This window comes from Telopea speciosissima, chromosome 9 (assembly GCF_018873765.1).
Source record: "Telopea speciosissima isolate NSW1024214 ecotype Mountain lineage chromosome 9, Tspe_v1, whole genome shotgun sequence".
In the NCBI taxonomy this organism is placed as follows: Eukaryota; Viridiplantae; Streptophyta; class Magnoliopsida; order Proteales; family Proteaceae; genus Telopea; species Telopea speciosissima.
In genome coordinates this window covers 15988913-16010818 of record NC_057924.1, presented here as the reverse complement: position 1 = coordinate 16010818, position 21906 = coordinate 15988913, and the positions used below count along the sequence as shown (strand labels likewise).

At 41.5% G+C, this 21906-nt stretch overlaps 1 protein-coding gene across 4 annotated transcripts in view; it reads left to right on the top strand.

The window, feature by feature from the left end:
• LOC122640136 (phospholipid-transporting ATPase 2-like) overlaps positions 1-21906 on the top strand; it is a 113717-nt gene that overhangs the window by 78104 nt on the left and 13707 nt on the right. For all 4 annotated transcript variants that reach the window (XM_043833281.1, XM_043833279.1, XM_043833280.1 and 1 more), the window contains 2 exons: positions 2026-2132; positions 19542-19673. In XM_043833281.1, coding sequence (XP_043689216.1) covers positions 2026-2132; positions 19542-19673 — 239 coding nt within the window. The remainder of the gene's footprint in view (positions 1-2025; positions 2133-19541; positions 19674-21906) is intronic.

Sequence of the window (21906 nt, the reverse complement as noted above, 5' to 3'; positions counted from 1 at the left end):
GACTTGTTTTTTACCATATGCTTTCTGCTTCTTAGCTTGTGTTGGTGATCTTCCAAGGTGTAGATATTGTACAACCTAGGTTTAGTGTTTAGGTACAATTTGGGTCATTGTTTGATGTCTCAATTAATATGGAGCAACTCCTTGCTAGCAAAGAGAATAGCAAAAGAGCACAGGGAAAAGAAAAGAACTGATCTTTACCAAAAGTCAACTAAGGTGTTCAAGACTTAAGTATGCTATTGACTTTTATTTTGTTTAACCAATTGTAGAATGACCACAAGGAACAGAAAGTGCATGTTTTTAGTGTTTGTGGAATAAAATTCCTTGGTTTATGTTAATGAGTTAGTGACACTCTTTAATTAGAATGTTTTTGTTAACTTTTCAGTGGTTATAAACTTATAATGTGAATTTGATGTAATCTTCCATCAGCTTTTGACCCCACTTGTTTAATCAGACATAATATTTCATAACCAAATGGTCATGCATCGTGGTGAGACTGTGTCCAAAATGCTTGAAAGAAGAGATCAGAATAAATAGGTTGTCTGAATTAATTCCAGTTCAGGAAAATAATTTAAGTAGTTTCTGTTTACATTTTTGTTGCGTTCCACTAATCTGTTAGGACAGATTTAGGGAATAACCCGCAGGAACAGGATCGCAGTGAACACAATAAGTAGAAGGCAAAACAGAATTGATGTAAGCCAGATATCTAAAGATCCAAACTTGGATGAGGTTGAAATTTAGATCGAATAGAGCTTATATCCTGCTGGTTATGCCCCTCCAAATTTTAGAGTGATTCAATGGTTGGATCTGCAGAAACTACTAAGAACAGAATTAGTAACTCTGAGAATTAAAATTAGAAAATAAAAGAGAACAGCAATATTTTGCAATCCAGCAGCCAGATGAGCACCTACATCTGGTCGAAGGGTGCCCTACAGAAAGTGAAGAATCCCTCTAAATATGAGTCTCATCCAATGGATGTATGGGCTGGAACAGTAGAGCAGAACTCAGACCAAAATTAAGAAAAAAAAATGGGAATCGCAGGCTAGTTAATGAGAGAAAACCAAACAATTTTGATTAAATGATGGGGTGAATATTAACAGTGAATAATGAAGTCTTTAAGATAAGAATCAAACCCTATTAGCAGTTTCAAACTATCACAGAAAATCACCCACGTAGGCTAAGGGTTGCTGGAAGCTTGAATAAGAAATTAGATGGAAAAAAAGAAGAGGAAGAAAGAAGAAGGGGATATGAACTTGCTTCACCACTAAGGCCTGCAGGAGGCTTCACCGCCACCCAACCAAAGCTTCACCACCTTGGGTTTGCTGCTAAATCACCACAGTAGCATGCATCTCACAAAGAAAATCAATAGAGGAATAGCCAAAACCATGGAGCTGTTACTCTCTTGCTTGTATTTATAATATATCAATGTGTTCTACAAAAATTAGTAACTCTCCATGTGTAGAAGAGTACTTGGCTTCCAAGTAATTAAAAAATGGTAACCCTTCTAGAAGGGAGTTCTAATGACAACTACATAAAAGGGAAAGAACCAAAAAAGTAACTAGTCACTATTAACTGGCTAATGATAAGTAACTTTTACCAAATAGAAACTATGGTAGAAGTAATCCACTAAGAAATATTGCGGCGAAGTCTTCTAGATATACTCCATGCAAATCTGCTCAATTCCCCCATAATCTTCTAGAACAAGAACCAAAACCGTGGATCACTGAGGGGCTGGTCCTTAAATCGTGAGCTCACTGTTGAGCCTGATTCTTGGACTGAATTGCATCATTTTTGTTCCAAAATTAAGTGCCTGTGTATTCATCCTTTCTGATTGTTGACCTGAATTGAAAAGGTTTATTACAACTTTACAAGTAAGCAACACAATTGTATAACAATAGACGTCAAATTATACATTAGCTTGCATTTCTTGAAGACCATAGTTATTATTCACAATTTATTTCATGCCTAATGTAAAATTATGAACCACCAATTTTCCTCACAAAACTTGTTTTCTGAGTTTGTTGACAGAACCAAAAGGCCAACTTCTGTTGATTAATGGGAAAACTGAAGATGAAGTTTCTAGAAGCTTAGAGAGAGTGTTACTTACGATGAGGATAACTACTTCAGAACCTAAGGTAAATTCCTAACCCAAAAATCACCATCTGATCCTAAAGTCGTGAAGATGTGGCTTTTTTTTTTTTTTATACTAAAGGAAGAATGTGCTGTTTACTACCTCCATACCACTATATATACCTTACAGCATATCCCTAGAATGGATCTCAAACATTGGATCACATTCTGCATAGATGAAATGCCCTTCCCTCCCCCACCCCTCAAAAAAAAAAAAAGGATGTGGAAGATGTTAAAAAGTTGCCTAAAATGCATGGAAAATTTCTGTTAAATATTAGATAGGCTTTGCATTCTTCTTGTTATTCAGTAAAACATTCCTAGAAAGGATCTTAGGAAGGGCTGTAAACGGGTTGGATACAGAGTGGAAATTGTGTATCTTATATCAGACCCTTTTTTTTTTTTGAATGAATAAAAATTTAATTACGAAGAAAAGAGAAGGAATATACAAGCCCAAGGGCAAACAAGACCGAAGCTATGAGCTAGCTAGGGCGCACAATGGATAGAGTAGACCCCAAGAGACAACAATGAGCCCGTTCCTTGGGAATCCTTCACATCCGAGGGGGGGGAGGGATCTAATCTTAGATGAAACATAAAAAAAGATGGTCTTCCAAATCGTGTCAAAAGAGCGGGAGTTGGACGTCCATCTTCTAAGGTTACGTTCCATCCAAATATGGGAGATAGTGGCACAAAAGGCAATCTTGCCAATCGAAGCACAAATCGAGTTTCCTCCGAACGTCATATCAATCCAAATCCATTCCCTGCTGAGAGAAAGGGGGGTGCAACGACCAGGCCAACAGTGGTGAAGAACACAGGTCCAAATGGAAGAAGCAAAAGGGCAAGTGAAGAACAGGTGATCTGCATCTTCAGCCCCATTCCAACAAAGACAGCAGTTGGGAGAGACCTGAATATGGCGATAAATGAGGAAAGCCTGTGTGGAGAGGCAGTTTGCAAGGGCGTGCCAAGCGGTGAGGCTATGGCGGGGGATGTGACCTCTAAACCAAACGACTCTGTGCCAAGGACAGGGGTTCCCTCTATGTCTAACCATGTCCCAAGCGGAGTGGGAGCTGAATCTGCCGGAGGGGGAGGGTAGCCACAAGATGGTGTGGGAGGGGAGAGGGGGGGACCAAGAGCCACTGGTGATGATAGAGGCAACAAGGGCTGATCTGTCCAATCCGGAGGAGTAGATGTCGCAGGGGCTCACAATGGAAGAGAGGACACCAGAAGGGTGCCATTTGTCCCGCCAAAGTAAATCATCAATCCTACAAGAAATGGCATCCCTGGCTAAATGCCTCACTTGGAGAATTCTGCACCAAACCCAGGAGGAGTCAGTCCCTGGGCTAACAGACCAAATGGAGTCTCTACGGAGGGGCCCAACATACACCCAAGAAGTCCAGATGCTGGTTTTGTTGGTGATGAGCCTCCAAATAAGCTTGATAGAACCAGCAATGTTGACATCTTTAATTTTCCTGAGCCCGAGGCCTCATTCAGATTTGGGAATGCAAAGGGAAGCCCAACTCATGGGGTGAAGGAACCTGGCTGAGTCCACTCCTTTTCATAGGAAAGCACACATAATAGATTCCGCAGCCTTGATGGTAGCCTTGGGAAGGCCAAAAACACCACTCCAATAGATGTAGCAAGACTGGAGCACCGAATAGATGAGCTCAAGGCAACCTGCATAGGATAAGAGCTTGGCTTTCCAAAGCTGTAGCTTCTTGTGAAGGAGATCCAAGATGGGGGAGCAGTGGTGGGCTGAAAGTCTCGCAGGGATGAGGGGGAGGCCAAGGTAGTGGACTGGTAAGGTGCCAACAAGGTTCGAAAACTCGGGTCTCGGTGGCATCTCGGCCAGGCCAGAAACCGAGTCGAGCCGAGATCTCGGCAGTTGTTGCATTTTTTTTTTGACTCGGACCCCAACTCGGTGGGTCGTACACATATTTTGGGTCTGAAACTTGGTATCCAGCCTCTTTGAGGCCATTTAAACACGATGGCATGCCCAGATTTGCCAAAAAACAAGTCCAAATATGAGTTTCACTTTGGACCATAGGTTGATAAGCGACGAGTCGAACTAAAACAACCTTATCTACATATAATTTAGTAAAACATAGCAAATTAGCAATCAAAACATTCTAATTAGTACACATCAATAAAAACAGTCAAATAAAATGTACATTACATCAATGTTCACTTAATTTGTTACATAAAATGAGATTGAACAAGAAATTCATCCCCATATCGATCCACATAGAATTCCCATGTCATGGAATTGCTATAGTGTTGCAGATAGTGTGACACAACTTCCATATAAGTCTTCTGATCAACATATACCATTTCCCTATCTTAGGGTACATGGGAGGCTGTTGGTATAAGGTGTAAGATCCACTGCTACTGTCATATTGAGTTGGAGGCATGTATGGCTGGTTTGGGACTGGGAATGTGTACCCAACACCTGACCCAGAGCTTTGACTGTCATACTCAGCTGCTAACTGCCCATACTGACCATAGGCACTATAATCAAAACCAGTGCTCTGCTGGCCATATTCATAGTCATGATGATGCTGATGATTGCCATGACTGATGCTCACTAGTAGTATCTATACTCATGCTTCCGAAACTTGTAAGCATGGTGTTCATACTACTGCTGTCCCCCTCCTGAGCACTAGTAGTATTTTTTTAATTTTTATAATATATTTATTAAATCTGAAAAATAAAATAATTTTTTTAATGGGTGAAAATAAAAAATTAATCCATGGGGCTGTAGAGCATCCCAAGTAGTTTAACATATATCAAAATCATTTTCAAACAATTACTATTCATCCTATTTTTTTCAAATAAATCATTTATTTTTCCAGAAATTATAATAAATAATTTATTAACTGAAAAAAAAATCCGACTTCATCAAGTGATAGATCGGGCAAAGATGTTCAACATATATTAAAACCACATGAATCTAACAAGGATTACAAAATTTTTTTTTGGAAAAAATAGATTTGGGGAAAAAATAGAAAATACCTTTGAAATCTTGCAAATAGGTGATGATGCTCCAAATTGGCACTTGAATCTTCACTTTGGCACTTCAATCTTACTCCAAACAGTGCATTCCAGCCAAGAATCGAAAGAAAGAAGAAGAAATTTGAAGGAGAGGTGTTTTTCCCCTTGGTTTAGAGCCTATCGAGTTCTGTCCCTGCTCTCTCTTACGTTGGAAATGGGTTTTTGGGTGAAAAATGGGCTGAATACAAGTAAATAGCACTTTTGGGCCCAACCGAGATCTCAGCGAGTTATTGCTTTTTTGGTATTGAAAAGAACTTGTTTTTTAGCCTCGGGATATCACCGAGATCTCGGTTTCGGCCGAGAAATTGCACTCCTAGGAACCGACTGTTAACTCGACTCGGTATGGCCCAAAACCGAGAAACTCGGCGAGATCTCGCGAGTTCTCGATCCTTGGGTGCCAATGGTAATGCAAGTGAGGGAGGAGAGGGAGGCTTTGGTGGTATCAGGGACTCCAGTAAGGAAGATTTGGGACTTAAGCAGGTTGATGCGGAGCCCGGAAAGGCCCTGAAAAAGGTGAAGGGAGGACATAATGGACTCAATGGAGAGAGGGTCAGCCTTGGAGAAGATCATGAGATCATCAGCGAAGGCAAGGTGAGTTAGGTTAGTAGGCTTGCATTTAGGGATGGGGGAGATGAGATGAAGGTCGGTTTTGGACTGGATACTACAGGAGAGAACCACAAGGGAAAGGCAAAAGAGAAAAGGAGAGAGGGGACAACCTTGGCGAATACCAACAGAGGAGGGGAAATAACCAGCTGGGCTGCCATTTAGGAGAACAGAGAAGCGGGGGGTGGAGATGCAGGAATGGATCCAGCTAACAAAGATGGGAGGGAAGGACATCTTGAGAAGGACTTGGGAGATGAAATCCTAACGAATGGAGTCAAAAGCCATATGGATGTCGATTTTAAAAAGGGTAGACGGAGAGTGGGATTTACGGTCAAATCTTCAAACGATTTCCTGGCAAAGGATGATATTATTCGAGATGCTTCGCCCAAAGATGAAGGCAGACTGATAGGAACTGACAAGGGAGTCAATGACAAGGTGGAGCCGGTTGGCAAGAATTTTAGCAATGAACTTGTAGAGGAGATTACAGAGGGAGATGGGTCTGAAGTCAGTCATGGACGATGCTCCAGAAGATTTTGGGATGAGGCAAAGAAAGGTATGTTTAATGCTTTGGATCTGATGAGGGTTGAAGAAGAAGCTCTTAATGGCACTGGTTAGCTCAACGCCGATGATGTCCCAGCAATCGGAGAAGAACCCCATGCTGAACCCATCAGGGTCGGGAGCTTTGCTAGCCTTGTGGGAGCGGACAGCAGAGCTGATTTCAGAGTCAGAGGTGATGGAGCTGAGGGTGTTGAGGAGGTGGGGGGAGGGGATGAATTTGTTGATTAGGTCATCAGGAAAGGAGGGTTGGGTGGAGGAGGGGGGGCAGAAAATACAAGTGAAGTAGTTCACAGCTTCGGATTTGATGTCTTCAACAGAGGAAAGGACCGAACCATCAGAGGAGGTAAGAGAGGATGGAGTTGGAGTTGGAGTTGGAGCGGGCTTTAAGGGAGCGGTGGAAGAAGGCGGTATTCGAATCGCCGAGCTCAAGCCATTTGATTCTGGACTTTTGCTTAAGGAAACTTTCTTTTTGGGAAAGCGAGGAAGACAGCTCAAAGGCAGCAAGGATTTCCTCAACGAGGGAAGAGTTGAGATGATCAGACTGGAGGCGGGATTGGAATGGAGGAGAGGGTGTCACAACAAGAGGAGACACGAGAGGAAATGTTGCCAAAGGTGGAAGCAATGAAGCATAGTTCGAGAACTTGACGAGATGGGGGTCGAGTCACAAAAGTACAATATCTAGCCGAGATCTCGGTCGAGATCTCGGTTTGACATAGGTAAATGTCCATCTAGGTCCTGTATATGAGTGTCAGATCTCGAGATCTTGCTGGAAATTCTTGGTATACAGACACCTATCTATGCCAGGAACCAAGATAGACAAGACAGACACTTATTTATGCGTAATATCATTCAAGTAAATGTTTTTGTATTTGTATTTCATTTACTTTTTGTTTTTGTATTTCATTTACTTTTTGTATTTGTATTTCATTTACTTTTTGTTTTTGTATTTCATTTACTTTTTGTATTTGTATTTCATTTACTTAAGATATTATTCATAAATAAGCAAATACCCCCCTATTTGAATCCAATAAAAATAATTAAAAAATAAAATTCCAAAAGGAAAAAAGTCAACCCCGAGTTCAAACAAAAACTGGATTTTCGGCTAGTGCAATTTTCAACTTTCTAATGCTTGGGTTTTTCTCAAATTTAAAAATTCCATAAATCTTATTATGGTAAAACATTACTAAAAACCAAAAGTGCGATAAAATATTCATTTGTTTTACATCCAAAATCTATTTTCATTAATAAGCTTGTAAAACAAAGCTTTCCAACAAGTCCAAGATTGCTAAAATCTGATTTATATTGAAGGAGTTATGTACCGGTCAAACTTAATTCGGTGTGCGCGAATGCTGTCAAAATCGCTCTGAATGAAAATATATTTTTGGATGTCAAAACAAATGAATATTTTACCGCACTTTTGATTTTAGCAATGTTTTACCATATTAAGATTTATGGAATTTTTTTATTTGAGAAAAACCCTAGCATTAGAAAGTTGAAAATTGCACCTACCGCCAAAAATCCAGTTTTTGTTCTTGAACTGGGGGGTTGATTTTTTTTCCTTTTGGAATTTGATTTTTTAAATATTTTTATTGGATTCAAATAGGGGGGTGTTTGCTTATTTATGAATAATATCTTAAGTAAATGATACATGATATTAGGCATAAATAAGTTTGTTTGTCCTGTGTCTGTCATGGTTTCTAGCATAAGTGTATCTGTCCTGCTTTCCCACTAACTGAAACTCCTATTTGGACTTTGTTTTTGCAAAATCTGATAGTGTCATTGTGTTTAAATGGCCTAAAATAGGCTGAATACCAACTTTCAGACCCAAAAGAGGTCTAAAACCCACCGAAATGGGCTTCTGAGTCGGGGAAAAAAAAAAAATTACAAAAACTCGCCGAGATCTCGACTCGACTCGGTTTTGGGCTGGGCCAAGATGGCTCCGAGACCCGAGTTTTCGAACCTTGGGTGGAAGAGTTCCAAGATTTGAGGGCTAGCTTGACATTTTTGAGCTTTTTAGAGAAGGCGAGGAGAGGGGAGGAGAAGGAATGGACAGGGATGTTCCAAGCGGCTTGGACAATAAGAAGGGAGCCAAGATGGGGGGACCACATGGCAAAGAACTTTAAGGGTTTGGGCCAAAGGATAAGAATGGGAGGACAAAAAGAGATATGGGAGAGTGGTCCGAAAGACCAGGAAGGTCAAAGAAGGCATAAGAGGATGGAAGGGAGGAGATCCAAGGATCATTGATGAGGACTCTGTCCGGCTTGCAGCAACTCTGTCGATGCGAGTGCTTGTTGTGCCAGGAGAGAACAGCACCCGACCATCTGAGGTCAACCCGAGAACTCGAGGCATAAAAAGCCAGGGGATGGAAGGGGGAGGAGATCCTAATTTTCATGACTATAACGGACACATTAAAGTCGCCGCAATGCCCCAGGGAGAGGAACCCACAGACGAAGAAAAGGAGCGGATGTCATCCCAAAGAGGAATCCTATCAGGGTGACGATTGAGGGCGTAAACCATGGTGAAGAAGAAGAGATGGTTGTGAAGGTGGTCAGAAATGCTAAGATGGAGGAATTGGGAGGAGGAGGAGGAGACCGAGATATGGAATTTGGAGAGATCCCAAACAATCCAGATTCGGCCGTTAGGAGAGTGTGCATAGTTGGAAAGGAAGGACGAAGAGGGGGCGAGAGAGTAGGCAATATGAGACGAATTGGGCTCAAGCACCTTGGTTTCAAGGAGGCAACAAAGGGGGATATGGAAGATTTGAGACGGGCGTGGATCTCAGTTTGTTTGGCCGGAGCATTGAGTCCACGGACATTCCAAATTGTCCAAGGGATCATGGGTGGAGAGGGGGAGGGGGCAGCCAACCGAGGAACTTACTCTAGACCCTAGTGGATCGCTCTGGGGCGGAGACGGTACTCTTCGAAAGGGAAGCAAGCCAGGGGGAGGTGGGAGAGAGTTGAGACAAAGAGGAGAGGATCCGGTGGAACTAGTTAGGATCAGGAACTTGTTCAACAGGGTTCGGCCGGTTTGGTTTAAAAGAGTTGAGAGGAGATAAGTGGGTTAAGGGGGTGGGGAGATGGGTCGTCGGGTCGTCAGAAGGCGGGTTTAATTGGGATGGGACAAGGGGAGAGGGATAAAGGTGGGATGGGACACGTGGAAAGGTCAAAAGGTGGTTTTTGGGAAATGGGGACCTCGTTGTGGGCAACGACAAGGGCAGATGTGAGCTAGGAGAGGGGGGACAGGGAGTTTAACAGGGGTAGGGCTTTTGTTCTCATTAACGAAAGGGGAAGGGGTATGAAGCAGAGGCAAAAAAGGTGTTGCAGGGGGGGCTGCAGTAGGAGACTGCAGATCAGCATTGAGGATCTTCCAAGGCTCAAGGGGAGCCGGTGAGACTGCGACTTCACAGTCGGCGCCAAGATTGAAGCTCTAGAGAACTGCGAATCTGTTGTGGCCAGCGTCAGGAGATCTGCGAGGTAGGTGAGCATCAGGCAACTCGCCGTGGGAGGGGACCTCATCAGGGGCTCAGAGACTTTTTCGGTGGCGGTTTCGCTTCTTTTTCCGGCCACGGGAGGGGATTGGAGAGCCATCTGACTACAAAGGGGTGCGAGTGTCAGCCATGGGAGTCTTCCTTGGCTGTTCCACACCCGCAGCGATATCGGAGACAAGCAAGGTAATCCCTGCAGCAGCTTCATCAGTAGCCGGGGCAAGCAGGGTATTCCCTGCTTCAGCGTCTTCAGCTTCAAGCTCTTCGACAGAAAGCAAAGCTTTACCGAGGTCTTCCACGAAGGCCCCAACCTCGACCGAAGGCTCAGGAGCAAGAGGGGAGGGGGTAGAGGTGGCCTTGGAGGCGAGAGGACCAGGAGAGCAGTGCTTCAACGTATGACCGAAGAGTTTGTAGACAGAGCAGTGATGGGGCAGGCCTTCGTAGAGAACTCTCTGGGAGAAGGAGTGGCCTTCTTCTTCCTGGATGGTGACGAAGTCAGGAGGAGGGTCATCAGCGCTGATTTCGACACAAATTCGAGCAAAGGAGAGACGATCCATTCTCTTGGTGCGTTCGGCGGAGAAGAGGGGATTGCCGATGGTCGATCCGACAATGCCGAGTCCAGAGGGGCATCAATATTGGAAGGGAAGTCCAGGTAAGTTGACCCAAATGGGGATGGACTTGAGGTCAATTCTGCTGAGGGAGGAACGATGGTCCCATTGCCGGAGGAAGATTTGTTTCTTGTCAATCTGCCAGGGGCCACCTTCCAACGCACGGGCTTTGTCAGATTCATCAGAGAACCTGAAGATGAAGATTCCGCTGGACAACAGATAGGTGAAGAGAGCGCCAGCAGCTTGCCATTGTTTTAGGAGTGAAGACTTGACAACATGGAAAGGAGGACGGCCACCAAGGAAGTGTCCCACAAGGCAACACTGCCATTTTGAAATTTCATCGTCGAGCAAACCTTTGGGGCAGAACCCAACTTTGGACTTGTCAAGGGTGGAAGGGGGGACAAAATGTAGGGAGTGTCTGGCAGGGGGTGCAGACTGCAGAGGTGCTACCGGAGAAGAGGGAGGTCCAAGAGTTGGCAGGGGTGGGATGTTGAGCAAGGACAGAGCTGGAAGGAGGGGAGTTGGGAGGTACAGGGGGTGAGGAAGGGGCAGGGCATGAAGCAGAGGGGCAGGCAGCGATTGGGGCTGCCAGAGAGGAAAGGGGCATTCCCGGAGATCCGTCAGGTCATCTCACAAACAATTTGCACTTAACTTGCCCTCAAATGAGACATACATAAAGAGAACTATAACACAGAATTAATATTACCTGTAAGTTGATACTCATTATTTTTGTTGTTGTGATCTATATCAGACCTATTATTTTAACAGGATATCTCGACGGATATTTAACTCCTGATTCATATTCATAACTGTATCGGATTGGATTTAGATTAAATTTAAAGAATGAAAATACAAAATGAACAGATTAAACTTATATAAATTAAAAGAAAATTTAAGGGGAAAAAAAACGTGTGTAAACTAAACTAAAGACGTATAATATGGAATATCCCAAATCCCGTTACTTATCTTTGACAATAACTCCTAAAACTTTATCTATACTGTGTTGCATATGGAGGTTACAAGTATGGATATTATGTACTGAAAGATAACTGGATCAGATAATAATCAGATCGAATATGCTATATCCAACATCCGATTTGATTATAATGTAGACCAGTCACAAGTGATAACCAGTCCAGCAACAGTAAATACTTTAATTAGTTCTCAGATTTGCAGGAAATTTTAGAACAATAAAAAAATAATATAAAATAAATTGAAGACGGAAGAAGAAGATAGGGTAGTCTCTCTTAGGCTAGGGTCTCTCACCCACGCCCTCTCACCAATGGCATCTCACCATACTCTTTCACAGAGCAATGCACATAACTATGTTTTTTTTTTCTTTCTCAATCTCATTAATTCAAGTTCGTGTACAAGGTTGTAGCTCTTACAAAATTATATAGAAGACTCAAACACTGCGAGGGAAATGCCTAACCCAATCCCTAACTAATAAGGTAACATAAACTGACTAGGAAACTAAAATAATGAAAGAAATTTACCCAAAACAGGACTCTAACTAAACTAATAAAGTAAATCCCGTTTTTTCTACTTTCTACCCATCTTTTAGGCCCATTAAAGTGGCTCATTATTTTACCAAAAAGAAAAGAAAAGTGGCTCATTACAAAGAAAGCCATGGGATCAAAGACCCAACCCAACCCAAAGCTTATTTCCTATACAATAAGCCCCTTCGATGATTTATCTACATCGGATTATTATCTAGATATTTTCCATATGGTCTTTATTGACCTAGAAAAAGCTTATAATAGAGTCCCTAGAGAGTTAATCTGGGAAGTACTAGAGAAGAAAAATGTTTCAAGTAAATATATGGACATAATTAAAGATATGTATGATGGTGTGGTGACTAGTATAAGAATTGTGGTGGGTCAAGGTAGTGAATTCCCAATTACAATTAGGTGACATCAAGGATTAGCTTTAAGCCCTTATTTCTTGAACTTATCATGGATGATTAACCAAAGACATTCAAGATGAGGTTCCTTGGTGTATGCTTTTTGTTGATGATATTGTTTTGGTGGATGAGACAAAAGCAGAGATTAACGCCAACTCACCAAGTTGGAGCTATGGAGATCAACCTTGGAATCAAAAGATTTTAAGATAAGTAGAACGAAGACAGTATTTGGTTTGTAATTTTAGTTATACTAGGACGTATAATGAGGTGGTGAAAATTGATGAGAGGGATATTTTGCAAAGTGATTATTTTACGTATATGGGTCAAATCATAAATAAAGAAGGTGATACAGAGGATGATGTTTCACAGAGAATTAAAATAGGATGGATGAAGTGAAGAGGTGCATCTAGAGTGGGGTGATTGACATATTCCTTTAAAACTTAAAGGAAGATTTTATGGGACAGTCATATGACCGGCTATGATGTATTGTGCGGAATGTTGGGTAGTTAAGAAGCATCATGTAGATAAACTCAGTAGTAGAGATAAGGATGTTGAGATAGATGTGTGGCAAAACTAGGAAGGATTAAGTAAGGAATGATCATATTAGAGCTGATATGGACGTAGCTCTGATACATGATAAGCTACTAGAAAGTCGTTTGAGGTGGCATCAAGGTTTAATATTTTGCGATATATCGGTATCTCGGGCCTACCAAGATATCCGAAATATCGCGAAATATTCCCGAAATATTGCATTTTTTCTGCAATATTTCGGAGGTCCATCTCGGGGGTTATTTGGCCATATCTAGGCCTGAAACTTCATGGACACCCTTATTTAAGATAAATAAACACATTTAAACCATAAAATTGCAAAAACATGAATTGAAATTTGTGTTTTGGGCTTGCACCCTTGATTGACATACGGTCGCCAACCCTAATGTATAAATCTTGGTTAAATACACATTGGTTAGGCAGTTAAAGTCTTAAAGACATAAAAGAAATGTAAACAAACTAATTAAAACTCATAAGACATAATTCATAATCATATTCTCATAGACTCCATAATACATTAATAGTCAATAACTTAAAAGGCAAAACTCAATAGCTCAAATGCTTAAAGCCTTAAAGGCAATACAGAAAGTGTCAAAGTCACAACTTCACAAGTTCACAAATTACAACTTATAAGTTATAAGTGTTAATAATAGTTGTTGTGCCTCCCTGGATCAATCCCACTCATACCCCGCTGGAGTCGACGTCCATTGCTCTCTGTTTGAAGGACATATGTAGACCACGGTATAGAATCGGAGAAGAAACGAGTGTAGTCATCCACGAGTGTCATGTAAATGGAGTCATCAACATACTGTAGGTATCCAATCCTAGGATATAAACTAGGGTTACCAATCGATCCAGTCCGTGAAGAAGATGATCCATTATGATATGATGTTGGCGTCGGCGCAAAAGGCGTTGGCATTGGCTGCATGTATGGTTGGTAAGGTTGGTAGATAGTCCCGTTAGGGTATGCAAAGATGTCATCTACAAAAGATGATCCAGTATGTCCCTGGGACTGGGACTGGTAGTCATAGTCCCCTACCCCGGTAAACTACCCATATGATGATGATCCATATCCATATCCACCGTAAGGTTGTGATGCATCATAATCCGTTGCCAATGGAGTGGTATATGCGTCAAAAGATGGGGCACGCCAATGTCCAGTCGGTCCTCCCTCCCTATCACCTATACTCAAACCACCAACAAAGCTAGATAGGTCATCAATGTCCATGTGATCAAGTTGCAACTGTGTTTGTCGACCCCTACGCTTCCTGCTGTATGGTTATAGGGGGGCGTCCTGAGGGTGGGGGTGCGAGGGCACGTGCTCCGTGGTCCGTATCTTATGTGTCATGATCAAACTGTGTTTCTCCAGTAAATCGGAGTGACTCTACAGGCGCCGTATCCTGGCCTACCACATAACGCTCTCGCATGCCGTCAAATTCTTCACCAGCATTACCACCACCAGCATCACCATCACCTCCACCAGCATCCCCACCACCACCATCCACCACCAACACCAATCTCAGAAGCTATCATGGGGTCGGGCCTACCTCCCTCATCCAACACTGGCTCACCTCTATCCCTCACCCAATCCACAATAGGGTCCTCATTGCCTGAGTCAACTTAAATGATGTCAGCGAAATCAATAATGCCCCTCTGTCCCTCATGTCCCATGCGTATGTGTTGTAGTTTCAGCCTCAAGTTGTAGTGCACATATACCATGTCAGATAAACGTTGAGACCCCAATCTATTGCGCCTCTTGGAGTGGATGAGTGCAAAGGTACTCCGGTTCCTCTTCACAACCGTGATGCAAAACATGTTTGGGCAAGGACTTTAATTGCTATTCTTCTTAAGTTCTCAGCTGATTCCCCATACAACACCCACCATTCAGCTGCATTACAAGTTTACAACAAAAAAAACGTGTCAAATGTTGTTTCAACTTTCAAATTTCAATACATATGTAATTTAAAACTTAAAAGAATTACCAGATCACCACGTGCTCGCCTCGTATCGCAGCCTCGGTTCCAAAACTTCCCAATGCATCCTTAAATACCTGATCTACACCCATGTTGAAAATTAGTAAGTACTTCTTCACTACTTGTTTGAAAGCATCAATAAGTTGAGTTTCCAAATGAATTGTAAGACTCACCTCATTTTGCAAATTGCTTGTAGAGCGCACCATCCGCTCCAACTTCTTCACTACTTGTTTCACAAGATCAATAAGTTGAGTTTCCAACCCAAGCCTATTGTTATATTGATACTTAGGGTTCAAGTAGTATGTTGAAATATGACATATAGAATAGAGGTATTGTCAAATGCATAGGTAATTAATAAATAATAATACTATGAATTAGTAAACATAAAACAAATTTGCTCACCTGCCTTATGCAGTGGATGCATAAGTTGATTCTCCCAACGAGCATTGATGATATCTAAGAAGTGTTTACTACTATGAGGAGCCACACTGTAGACACTATCTTTCATCAAGTCTATTGCAGCATATAGGACTGGCATGGTTGGGCCCTTCAGAGCGGAGTCAGCAACATGTAGAACCGTAACTACTGGCTCCAAAACTTTCACCACTTTGCTTAGTTTGGTCCAAAAGTCCTCAGATGACATCATTGTTTGTGGTTCCCTCCCACTTGCAGTCTTGGAACTCTTCCATCCAAACCACTCCTTAGAAGCAAACATACTTCTCAACCCGGCCTTCTTTGTCTCAATGCTTTTGAGGGCAATGTAGTTGGTGGCAAATCTTGTGATGCCAGGCCTAACCAAGTCACCCCCACATTTTTCCCTCAATAGATTGAGTGCATAGGAGTGGTTGTAGACAAAGTTGGTGACTTGCCTTGCACTTTCAACCACAGTCTTCACTAACTTTAACTTTCCCATATCCTTTAGCATTAAGTCAATGCAATGGGCTGCACAAGGAGTCCAGAAGAGCCGGTACTTACTATTGTTCATCATCTTCTCACCGGCCAGCTTGAAGTTGCTTCCATTGTCCGTTACAATCTAGACAACATTCTCAATACCCACATCTTTTTCCACTACTTCCTTTAACAATCTGTAAATATATTTTCCATCCTTTATCTCTTTGGATGCATCCACAGATTTGAGGAACGTTGTCCTCCCATCACAATAAACCATAAAATTGATGATGGACTTTCTTGTAGGCTCAGTCCATCCATCCACCATTATAGTCACCCCATATGTCTCCCACATACTCTTCATCTCACTAATGTACTCATCAATCTCACTCTTTTGTTGAGATAGATAAACATTCATTACCTCATATGGGGTGGGGCCCTTGAATCCTGAGCCAGCCTCTGCAATGGTATCTATCATGGTATCATAATGGGGGCCTTGTGCAGTGTTTGCTGGGATGGTATGGTATAGCATCCACTTAGCTATTGATTCTTTAACCAATCCCTTCATCCCCTTCCATGCTCCTTTGATTCTGGGTTGGCTGCTTCCTTTCTTCTTATGCAATGTAGGATCAGATGCTGATGGTGGTACTGGTACTGGTAGAGGTGTTGGGGCTGCCCTCACACTTTGTGATCTTCTAAAAGGATTAAAAGATCTAGAACCTCCAGAACTGCCAGCTCCTCCACTACCCCCTACTCTCTGTCTCTGCTGATCATCTTGAAAACTTACTCTACTCCTTGAAACAGTCCGCCTAAAATCCCTAGCCTCCTCTGCTGTTTGTATGTCATCAGGTACTGCAATGTCCTCATCAGAGGAGGAGTAGTAGTCATCATCATCATCATGGTATCGTCTTCCTCCTCCCATCGAACTCCTCACTGTATCCTCAAGTTGTTCTCTTATCCTTTGCTTGTCAGCCTTCCTCTTCTTCTTTCCCCTCAAACTATCACCAATCTCCCTAGCTACTTCAGTAGGGACCATATGACAACCTACAACATCTTTAGATCCTCCAGTCAGATGTTGTTTAAGTCTACTAGACCCACCTTCCATAAATTGCATGTGATAATAGTTACATATGGATTTTCTCTTATCCCCATCAATGGGATTGCCATGTAACCATGCAATGTCACCCCTATGCTGGCTGGCTGGTCTCTCTTGTTCCCTCTATTCTCTTCGTTCCCTCTGCCCCCTTTGTTGACTACTTTCCCCCACCTTTTGCTTGTCCTTCGCACGTTGTCTATCACGATCTGCCATAATGATACTTATTTACTGCAATGTAAATAACACAAATAATTAAAAAACTTAATGTAGATGCACTTCAATTGACACTTTTAGATTACTAATACACTTGTATAGTTATTTAATTCCCTTAACCCTTATCTTTTTCACATAATTAAAAACAATTTTTTATATATAATGTTAATATAAGTATTGACCTAACACAACAAAACCAAAAATTTGTAAACATAATATACATGTAATGCATTTCAAAACATGTAGAAATAACTTTCATATTTTTTCATTATTTTTTAAACTTAAAACTCATATTTTTCCTTATTTATTTCTGTTTTTTTTAGTTTTTTATATATTTTTCTTAATTTTCGAAAATTAAAATAATTATTTAAGAGCAGAAAAATAAATCCGACATCGTGAAGCCGTAGATCGGCCATTAGTGTCTAACATATAATTAATTCATTACCATCTAAGTCATATTACCCCTAATTATTTCCTATTTTAGTTGTAGGAAAATGAATTTTTAAAACCAGAAAAAAAAAAAAAAATACATATGGAAAAAAAATTTCGACACCGTGAGACTATAGATCGGCCTCCGGTGTCTAACATATATTAATATCATCAACATCCAACAACATTTGTACAAAGTATTTTTAAAAAATGTAGTTTTAGAGAAATAGAATTTACCTTAAATAGTGAAAATAGGCTTGGATGATGAGTTAGATGACCCTCTGACATCTTCCCGGCGACAAGGAGCTTCAACAATGCTTGGATGATGCTTGGAAGGGAGGAAGAAGAGCAAAAAATGAGGAAGAAGAGAGAAAAACAGAGTTTCAGCAGGTCTCGGTCGAAATATCGACCGAGAGCTGCGAAATATGGTATAAGTTAGGCCCTCACGTGACACTTTTAGTGACTTTTTCAATATCTCGCGATATATCGTGAGTCCATGATATTTCGTCAATATCTCACGAGATATCGTCGAAATATGGTATTTTTTTTATTTCGGATTGGTATCGTATCTCGGACAGCTTGAGATATACGAAATTTGGCGAAATATCGCTGAAATTTCGTGAGATTTTGAACCTTGGGTGGCATGGCCATGTTCGATGGGGCCCGTTGGATGCTCCAGTACAATGGAGTAATTTGATTCAGATTGAAGGAACTAAAAAATTCAGGGGCAGACCTAAAATGATCCTAGGAGAAGTAGTGAGGAAAGACATGAATAGTTTAGGCCTTGTATTAAGTATGACCTCGAATAGAGCTGATTGGAGGGCAAGGATCCATGTAGCCGACCCCATTTTGTTGGGATAAGGCTGAGTTATTGTTGTTGTATTCTCTCATTGGGTTGTGACTTAAACGGGCCGAATTCGAAGAAACTGAATGATATACAACCTGTTGACATCCCTAATATTCCTAGGCCCATCACTGCATAGCTCCTCAGGTGGCCTATTCCTTCATTATTTCTCTCTTTCTTAGTTTTCTTTTTTTCAGAGTAATATGGACCGGTGGGGCCCAGAGGGAAAGAAATCAATGGGTTTTCAAGTGCCTATGTAAGAGTTCTAGTGGTTCTATGATTAGTGGTAGCATCTGGTTAGTGTTTCTATTTCTGCCCGATAGTTTTATTTCTGGACTTACAAATATTTCTCTGTTGTGCCACTTTTTCCCCTCATAAGAGTAATTATTTGTGTTATTTTTGTTTAGTGGGGTTTTATGGAGCACTGTAAGGGTGTACAAATAGATTTTCAGGCCTGGTTTTTTTCCCTCTATCAATTTATGTAATTACAGCAGCTTCAAAGTTCTGTCTTCTACCAACTTTCTGGTTTTCTCTGGTAGTCTACACAGCTAGATTACTTCAAAGTTTCTACTTTACTTTATCTGGGTTCAATACAAAAATTCCTATGGAAGGACAGAGAAAGGATGACCCAACCATATTCTGTTCTCTCCATATGGTTGTTAGAATAATCTCTTCAAAGTGGGTTATGAGATCTTTAATGGGAAGTAGCAGCCTCCATGCATACAGAGGTCTGACACGTAGTTCTTGACGCAAGTGCATAAGAGGTACTTCTGCAAAAACAGAATTTTGAGTGTCCTTTGTCTTTGGTACGCCAGCCCCTTCTCAATGGCCTGCAATACATTATAAACCCCACTCACCAGGAGACGCTTGCAGCTACTTCCACGACAGAGCTGCCTGGTGATAGCACCCTGCTCTCCTGTAGTCTAGTGAGAACCATCTGTATTCAGGAGAAAAGTCCCCATGCTTGCGGAAGTGGGATAACCCATCAACAAGACCTAAAGGCCTTTTTTAATTGTCTTGATCCCCAACTGTTGGAGAACTCTTTTTCTTACTGAGAATGAAAATGTTTAATGTTCTTAATTGAATCATTTGTTATTGTAATTGTCTTTTTAGCTTCATTCTGGGTGATGATTGAGGATGTATGTTCTACAGTTGTATGGTTTTGATACTATATTCTTCCTTGAAAATAAATAGGATCCTCATTGCTTTTTTTGGCAACAGGATGTGGCATTTGTTGTTGATGGCTGGGCACTTGAAATTGTACTCAATCATTATCGTGAAGCATTTACTGAGTTAGCAATATTGTCGAGGACGGCTATCTGTTGCCGCGTGACACCATCACAAAAAGCCCAGGTGCTATTTCATATCTATTTTTTGTTCTCTTTAATTTTTCCATATATAATAGAAGATCAATGTTTAGTTCAGTGGTAAGAAGGAAGAATGGAGATGGAGAAGAATAAGAGAAGGAAGATGAATTAGAGTGGAATCAATCTCTCTCCACTCTATATTATCGATACTTAGAAAACCAAGTTACAAGTGTGCCCTTAGCCTTGCATACTAATATATATGCCTATATAACCATATTGCACCCCAATTCCCTTATAACCTTACAACAGTATTCCAACATGTTTCTCCTTTGCTAGGGAGGATTATCATTTAAAGGTCATGGCTTGTGTTTTTCCTACCATAGCATATTGCATATGATTATTATTCTTTGTAGGGCTTGAGAAATACAGGGCATATTAGGGTACCTAGTAGGAATGATCTAGATCTAATAGGTGTCATACTCTCAATAGATTGAATTATTGGTGCTCTGGTTTGTTGTTCTATGATGTATGGTGCGGAATGTTGGGCACTTAAGAAGCGTCAAATAGGTAAACTAAGTGTAGCGGAGATGAGGATGTTGAGATAATGTGTGGCAAACTAGGAAGGATAAGGTGAGGAATGACCATATTAAAACTCATTTGGGAGTAGCTCCAAAACAGGATAAGCTACGAGAAAGTCGTTTGAGGTGGTATGGCCATGTGCAACAGAGGCCTTGGGATGCTCCAGTAGGGAGGACTGATTTGATTCAGATTGTACGAACTAAAAGAGCCAGGGACTGCCTAAATTAACCATAGGAGAGGTGGTGAGGAAGACATGCATAGCGTAGGACTTGTATCATACTTCAGATAGAGTTGATTGGAGAGCAAGGATCCATGTGGCCAACTCCATTTAGTTAGGATAAGGCTATGTTGTTGTTGTTGTTGTTGTTGTTGAATTGGATGACATCTGACAATTGAAGATGATGGCATTCCTTAGCCATTGGAGTGAACATCACTCTAAATGATGAATGACGAGATGAAGCCTTGGAAGAACTGAAGCGGGTGCTGTGCCAGATTTAATTGTCAAGGTGACTCATTAGGTGATTGTAGGGAAGTCCTCATGCAGGGGCCTTAAGGAAGGCAATTGCTAGTTCTCTTCAAGTTCATGGGTTTCGTCACAGAACTTGACTGGGAATCTGAAAGTATTGTGCTTCTTTTGAGGTTTCAGTAAAACTTTTCACGTCTGCTGCAGGTGGAACATCCTGAACAAAACAATAGAAGCTATACGTGAACGACAGCAGATTTTGTAGATTATTTGACGGATTTTGATTAACTTGTATATTAAGGGTTGGTTTGAGGTTGTTCCTACTTCCTGGAACATTTTATTCTCCCGGTGTTCCACTGCCAAACCCAAAATTTCCCTAATTTAATTAGAGGACACAAGCATTCAAAGTTATTATTGATTTGTTTGCAGAAAACTCATCCATTTTCTGCCATTTGACCAAGTTGTAATGTCTAGGGAGTCCTGTTCCCCAACTGTAAAAGTACTTATTTCCTTCTAGTTTTTAATATTTATCCTCATTGTACAAATGCAATATATAGTTTTTGAGAAAAAGATTGCCATGCTGCCAGTGTGCAGATTCTCTCTCTTTTTGTTGTGTTTTTTTAACCCAAATATTACCTGGGACCTGGGCCAGCCCCTAGAATTTTATTAAAACCAATAATTTGGAAAAAGAATACAAGGGAGGGACGTACCGCCTTACCCCAACCCAAGGAGTATAACTCTCAGCAAAACACTTGGCCCAAACCCATACAACTAATAAAGAAAGAAAAACAGACTACTTTCTGAGAACGGGCAACCCTGCACAGTCTTCCCGAAGAATACACTGAAGCTCCCCCCGTGGCTGGCTGCCACAGTTGAAAATGCTAGAAGACCTTGTAGCACAAGCTAAGTTGGCAAGCCAATCGGCAGCCCTGTTACTTTCCCTATAGGCAAAGGATAAGAGAGGTCGAGTAGACCGCAGCAATACCATCGTATCCTAGAACCAGTACCAACCCCTCCAGAGACTACACCTCTGTTGATTAACCATTCTTACTGTGGCAGCAGAATCAGAATTGACCACAAAGTCAGTGAAGCCTAAATCAAAGCACTGCTTCAAGCCATCCCTCAACACACGCAACTCAGCAACCGAGTTAGTGCAGTCGCCATAAAAGCTGGAAAGGCCGCCAAAACAACACCATCCTTGTCCCTGATAACCCCTCCACCCCCTCCAATGCCAAGA